Source organism: Bos taurus, chromosome 29 (genome assembly GCF_002263795.3).
Source record: "Bos taurus isolate L1 Dominette 01449 registration number 42190680 breed Hereford chromosome 29, ARS-UCD2.0, whole genome shotgun sequence".
Classification (NCBI taxonomy): Eukaryota; Metazoa; Chordata; class Mammalia; order Artiodactyla; family Bovidae; genus Bos; species Bos taurus.
Window position 1 is genome coordinate 48609777 of NC_037356.1, and position 6803 is coordinate 48616579.

The 6803-nt window shown below is 66.2% G+C and overlaps 1 protein-coding gene across 2 annotated transcripts in view; it reads left to right on the top strand.

Annotated features, from left to right (window-relative positions):
* Nucleotides 1-4885, top strand: part of CARS1 (cysteinyl-tRNA synthetase 1) — a 52697-nt gene extending 47812 nt beyond the window's left edge. For both annotated transcript variants that reach the window (XM_059882922.1, NM_001103249.1), the window contains 5 exon segments: nucleotides 935-1015; nucleotides 1525-1592; nucleotides 3699-3758; nucleotides 4087-4170; nucleotides 4621-4885. In XM_059882922.1, coding sequence (XP_059738905.1) covers nucleotides 935-1015; nucleotides 1525-1592; nucleotides 3699-3758; nucleotides 4087-4170; nucleotides 4621-4755 — 428 coding nt within the window. In that variant the 3' untranslated portion in view covers nucleotides 4756-4885.
* Nucleotides 4886-6803: the final 1918 nt, after the last annotated feature.

A 6803-nucleotide genomic window follows, 5' to 3' on the forward strand; every position in this document is an offset into this window, starting at 1 on the left:
CAGGCTGGCCTCTTCCCCCCAGCTGCGTCCTCCCTGGTCAGGGCGCTTCCTGCGGACGGGGCCTGGCTGGCGTTGGCACTTCGGGGCCATTACAGGGCTCTCACAGGGTCCCCCTGCTCCTGGGCCAGGAAGGGAGTGAGCCAGGGGTTGCTCGTGTTGCTTTTAGGATGAACGGAGAGACTAACGTGTGGGTTAGGATTGTCCAGACGTGAGGGGCCTGTCGAGGCCTTCCCAGGGCCTCCCAGGAAGTGTGCTTGCCCTGCCTGCTCTGCTGCTCTGAGTCTTTCTTACCTCCTGGGGGTCCTTCAAGCTGGGCTCTAGGTGGCCCCCTCCCTTGGGTGGGGTGGGCCCGGCCAGGAGAGCTGGTGCTCAAGGCAGAGTCGGGCCAGGGGGCCCTTTCCTGTCCCTTGCTCGGCCAGGATCTCTGGGTGAGAGGCGCAGGCAGCCGTGGGGGTCACCCCCACCTGCAGGTGCACGTCGGTTCCTGGAGAGCCCCGCCTCCACTCCCGCCTTTCTGGGTCCTGCCCACAGGTCCCTGGGCCTGGCGTGCCGGCTGCTGTGAGCCGACAGCAGGGATCTGGTCCGGGGCTGGTCGTGACCTCAGGGCTCAGAACAAGCCCCTGGTCCCAGGTGGAGAGACGCGGCTGCCTCTCCCAGGATCGCTGCGCCCTGGCCATGGGGCTCAGTGTTCCCGGGGGCCCCTCTGTACAGCGGAGCCCTGGTCTCCCCGGGCCTGCTGTCATGCCGGGCTGTCCCCACGTAGGGTCTTCGGGGCCAGGCTATGTGCCCGCCACTCAACAGGGCCCCGAGCTGTGCCTGCTCTGCACTCAGCAGTGACTGTGGTGTCTGTTTCGGCTTCGCCTGCCTCCACTGCCAGCGGGCAGTGCCCGGGCATTCCCACGCCCGAGGACTGAGCCGTGTCCTCTGCCCACAGTGCCTGAGGTCCTCCAGCTGAGCGACGCCCTGCGGGACAACGTCCTGCCCGAGCTGGGGGTGCGGCTGGAAGACCACGAAGGTGGGTCCTCTGGCTGTGATGTGGGCGCCGGGTGGGGGCTGCCAGTTGCGGCTGGCTCTCAAGAGGGGAGCTGCTGGGATGGGTCCGAGGGCACCGCGCCTCTTACAGGGTCCGCAGGGCCGGATCGTGCCTCTTGGGCCTCACGCCAGCCCCTTCTGTCTGAAAGACGACATCTGGGGCTCTGCTCCTGTGGCCTGACTGCCCGGCACCCCGATTCTGCAGGGACCTGTCCCTCGGGAGGCAGCCTGTGTCGTGTGGATCGTCAGCGAGTTTCACAGCTTGTCTTTTGACTTGGCTGGGGTTTGGGCTTCACAGAAAATGATGGGGTTTTAAACCCTCAGGAGAAAGTCTCACTGTGATGCCTGGCTCTTCAGGCCCCAGCAGCACAGTTAACGTGTGGTCTCTGGGAGCAGTAACGGGGGTTTCCCTGCTGCCCTCTGGGGGCCCCGAGGGCAGGAGCAGTGGGCACAGGGCTGGGCTCGGGACTCCCACGGCCATTTGCCTTTCAGGTCTGCCCACCGTGGTCAAGCTGGTGGACAGAGACGCCTTACTGAGAGAGAGAGAAGACAAGAAAAGGGTGAGTGAGGCCGCAGGGGCCGGGCTGGCCGTGTGCTGGCGCGATGACCACGGGCGTGTGTGCACTGCACACGGAGGAGTCAGTGTTTCCAGTCTTACTAAGCCCCAGTGTTTGTAAACGTTGAAAGGGAGGACAAACAAGCTAGGCAACCACTTGGCAATTAAACAACAGAATCAGCTCCTAACGAAGAGCGCGGAGCGTGAGGGAAGGTCCGTTGCTTCTGGTGACCTGCAGACGTGTGGTCCCACCTGCCGGTCACCTGAAGTGTCACCCCGGCCCGGGAGTGAGTGTGTGTCCATCCTCCCCGTCCCCGGAGTGAGCGTGTGCCCCTCCATCCTCTCCGTCCCCGGGGTGAGCGTGTCCCCTCCATCCTCCCCGTCCCCGGGGTGAGCGTGTCCCCCTCCATCCTCCCCGTCCACGGGGTGAGCGTGTCCCCCTCCATCCTCCCTTGTCCCCGGGGATGAGCGTGTCCCCCTCCATCCTCCCCATCCACGAGGGTGAGCGTGTCTCACCTCCATCCTCCCTGTCCCCTGGGGGTGAACTCACCTCCATCCTCCCCGTCCCCTGGGGGTGAACTCACCTCCATTCTCCCCGTCCCTGGGGTGAGCGTGTCTCACCTCCATCCTCCCCGTCCCCAGGGTGAGCGTGTCTCACTCTCTATCCTCCCCGTCCCCGGGGGTGAGCATGTCTCACCTCCATCCTCCCCGTCCCCGGGGGTAAGCATGTCACTTCCATCCTCCCTGTCCCCAGGGGTGAACATGTATCACCTCCATTCTCCCCATCCCCGGGGTGAGCGTGTCTCACTCTCCATCCTCCCTGTCCACGGTGGTGTGCTTGTCTCACTCTCCATCTTCCCCGTCCCCGGGGGTGAGCGTGTCTCACCTCCATCCTTCCCGTCCCCAGGGGTGAGCATGTCTCACCTCCATCCTCCCCGTCCACGGGGCTGAGCGTGTCTCACCTCCATCCTCCCCGTCCCCGGGGGTGAGCGTGTCTCACCTCCGTCCTCCCTGTCCCCGGGGGTGAGCGTGTCTCACCTCCGTCCTCCCCGTCCATGGGGCTGAGCGTGTCTCACTCTCCATCCTCCCCGTCCCCAGGGGTGAACGTGTCTCACTCTCCATCGTCCCCGTCCCCAGGGTGAACGTGTCTCACTCTCCATCCTCCCCGTCCCCGGGGTGAGCGTGTCTCACTCTCCATCCTCCCCGTCCCCGGGGGTGAACCTGTCTCACTCTCCGTCCTCCCCGTCCCCGGGGTGAGTGTGTCTCACCTCCATCCTCCCCGTCCCCAGGCTGAGCGTGTCTCACTCTCCATCCTCCCTGTCCCCAGGGTGAGCGTGTCCCCCTCCATCCTCCCCGTCCCCGGGGTGAGTGTGTCTCACTCTCCATCCTCCCCGTCCCCAGGGTGAGCGTGTCTCACCTCCATCCTCCCCGTCCCCGGGGGTGAGCGTGTTGTCACAGCTCCCTCCGCCCCAGCACGCGTCCTTGTCACACATCAGACCCCCTAGACCTCTGGGAGCAGGATTGCTCCGTGAATCAGGACCGACCCTGCTCTCGGGGACTCAGTGTCCTGCAGAGAAATGGGACGGAGCCGGTGCCCTTCGGCAGCTCTGGGCACAGCTCATGGGCTGGGCCCACGGGGCTGTAGGAGGAAGCCGCTGTCGACCTGCATTTGGGGGCCAGGAGGAGCCTCCGCAGGTGTCCGGGAGGGGCGTGGTGAGGCAGCAGGGCTGCCTGTGCCCCGGGGTGCCGCCGTGGATGCCAGGAGGGGTGTACACGGCGGGGGACTCAGCAGACCCATGGTGGGCTCCAGGCCGCTCTGTGCGGGCAGGGAGCCCAGCACCCAGGCCGCCCTCCCGCCCCCGGGTGGCGCCGCCCAGCGGGGCTCTCCGGGCCATCCCTGGTCCCACCGCATGGCCGGGCAGGCCTCTGCTCCCTCCTTCATTGTGGCCGTGCTGAGGGTGACCTCACGTGTGGTGCCCACTCCCTGCCCTGTGTCCACAGCGGGCCGGGCAGGGGGCAGCAGCAGGGGGCAGCAGGGGGCTTGTCCCATTTCCCTCCCCCTCGAGCGGGGCCGGGGCGGCTCAGCTCACGGGAGTCTGCTGTCCCACAGGCGGAAGAGGAGAAAAGGAAGAAGAAAGAGGAGGCTACCAGGAAGAGACAGGAGCAGGAGGTAGCATCTGCCTGTGAGGGGGGCTTCCGGCAGGAAGGCACTTTGACCCCCACTCTGCCGTCTGTGTCTCTCACAGCCTAGCTGCCCCCCACCTCTGTCCCCCACATCCACGTGGTGCCCCAGGGAGGCGGCGGCTGCGGGCTGGCGCCTGCCACCCTGACCCTGCCGTGTGCCCCGCACCCCTCTGTCCTACAGAAAACCTCCACTTTCCGCCTTTAACTCCCTCTGCCTGGGTGTCGCCTCGGTCTTTCTGTCGCTCCCTGAACTTGGGGGCTGGCGTGGGGCCCCCCTCTGGGCTCGGAGCAGTGACCCCACGTGTGTGTTCCAGGCAGCAAAGCTGGCCAAGATGAAGATCCCACCCAGTGAGATGTTCTTATCGGAAAGCGACAAATACTCCAAGTTCGACGAAAATGTAAGAGGAGGCTTTTTTTTCTTTTCAGGACGTTGTTAGACCATGAAACGGGGATGGCAGGGGTTTGAACTTGGCTAAGGAGTGTCTCTGCCCAGGAAGACGGGCTCGTGTGGGCTGTTAGGTCCAGCCTGTGTGCAGGGCTGCCCTCTGTCAGCGCGGGGCTGGTTAAGGGGTTTGCAGAGCCTGTCCCCGCAGACGGTCCGAAGGGCATGGCACAGCCTTGCCCCCGGCCAGGGCTTCCCCAGTGGGGCCTCCCGAGACCCTCCGGCCTGCTGTGCTTTTAAGCTCACACGAGCAAGGAGGCCGCCGACCCACCTGGGTGCCATGCCTCTCAGCCCGGGGCAGGAGGGTGCTCCCCAGAGGCCCCAGCGCCGCGGATCAGGGTGCTGGGTGCAGAGTGTGGTGTGGGGGCGGGGTGCCCGGGGTGACCGCCGTGCTCTCGCCCCCCAGGGTCTGCCCACGCACGACACCGAAGGCAAAGAGCTGAGCAAGGGGCAGGCCAAGAAGCTGCGGAAGCTGTTCGAGGCGCAGGAGAAGCTGCACTTAGAGTACCTGCAACTGGTTCAGAACGGGGGCCCCCCGTGACCCCCCCGGGACCCCGCCCGTGCTCCCGCCTGTTTACAGTGGCCCTTGGCCCCGAGTGAAGCGCTCTGTCCACAGAGGGCCGGGCCGCCTCCTGCTCTGAGTCGTCAGTAATAAAGTCTTCCCAACCGGGGGCTGGGCTTTGTCTGCCGTCAGCCTGCACGGTCAGCGCGCGCCGGGCTGGCGGGGCTGCTGGGTCAGCAGGTCACGACTCGGGGGCTCAGACCGCCGAGTGGCTTCAGCCAAGGACCGTCCCCCAGCACCCCCCACCCCACCAGTACTGATGGCTATCAGCTAATCTCTGTTGTGTGGGCACATTGGGAGGCATTTGAGCAAGAGAAAGACGGGCTCAAACTGGCAGAGCCTGCGGCGCCGCACACAAAGCCTGCCCGGCCGGGCACTCGGGTCATGCTAGCTCAGCTCGCCGCCCTGTCTCCACCGCGATCCTGCGGGCGAGCGGACGGCAGGGCCGGCTCAGCACCCCCAGGGTGACATTGGGGCCGCAGTGTTCCCGGGTCCCCGCCCGGGAGTATGTCCTCTCCACCCCCGTTCACGCGTTTTCACTCTCGGGGGAGGAGAATCCCCACTGAGCTCCACGGTGTGTCTCCAGCCTTGGTCGAGGCAGGGGCACCGAGGGGCCAGGTGGGCTCCGCGAGGACCACGGTGGGGTCCTCAGGGCCGGGCCGACGGGCTGCGGGTCGTCATCCTGCTCTCGTGTGGCAGTTGGTGTCGTGACCCGGCCCATGGTCGGGGGGTGTCGGCCATGCCCAGGGCTGGGCATGCTCACCCTGCACCCTGCCCACAGGAGCACTGCTGGCAGAGCAGGTGGGAGCACGTGCCCTCCCGCCCTGGCTGCACTGGGGGGCCCAGCCCCGTGGGGGTGCAAGGGTAGGACCCCCAAGGACAGGCTCTGGGCATCGGTGTTGGTATGCATGCTAGGGCGCTTCACTTGTGTCTGACCGCAACCCCCTGGGCTGTGGCCCCCCAGGCTCCTCTGTCCGTGGGATTCTCCCGGCAAGAATAGTGGAGTGGGTTGCCCACACAGCACATCCTGCAGGGGATCTTCCCGACCCAGGGATTAATACGTTCAACGACAAAAAACATAAACACCAGTAAGAAAAAAAAGCCCAGAACAAAGTGAAACAAGCCCAGGCTAGTTACACGGTGCTGCCCCGCAAGCCGCCCCCGCTCTCGGTGCTGACGCGACAGTGACCGTATTGTTGAGCCTGGCCCCGCCTGGCGGGTCTCGGTCAGGGCCCCCACTGGGTGCGCTCAGGGCGGGATCTGCGCTCTGGAGCCGGGGTGCTGGGTGGGGGCCCCAGGTCCATGGCCTCGGTGCTCCCCAGAGAGACACGCACCACGTGCCCTTGGGTGTCTTAACTTCAGAGGTCTCAGGGCGCCCCCCATTACCCTCCGAGGCGGGGGGCACGGCGAGGGCGGGGAAGAGGGCAGCAGCCGTTTAGGAAAGCGCCCCTTCACCCGGTTGCAGCAGCTCCGTGGGTCGGGGTGAGAACGCACCCCTCTGCTGCACGTCGTTGGGGGATGTTCCGAGGCCAGAGCAGGAGTCACGTGGGACCCCAACGCTGTGTCGCTGCGCAGAGCACCACGTGGCTGTCACCCCCGCGAGGTGCGGGGACAGAGCTCCGAGGGAGAGGAGGTGTCCCGGAGGGAGGAAACAGCAGGCGCTCACCCTCGGCTTGTTGACACGGTGCTTCCCAGCCCTGCAGGCTGAGGGGCTGCCCTGGTGAACGTGAGCACCCAGACTGGTTCCGGCTCTGAGCGGCAGCCCCCTCCTGGGAGGAAACGTCCTGGAAGGAAGGAAGGCATGGGGCAGACCAGGAACCACACAGTGATGGGGGCTCTCCAGGACATCAGGCAGAGGGTCCCCCATGGTGAGATCCAGTGAGATGACCTCCTCAAGAGCCCGGAGGTGCAGAGCGCACCTGGTGGGCCCGGGGTGGGGGCTGGCTAGAAAGGGCAGCAGGAGGGGTCTTCATGGTGGCGGGCGGTCTGGACCCCTCACCCCTCGGCCGCGGTGGTGGCTGCAGGAG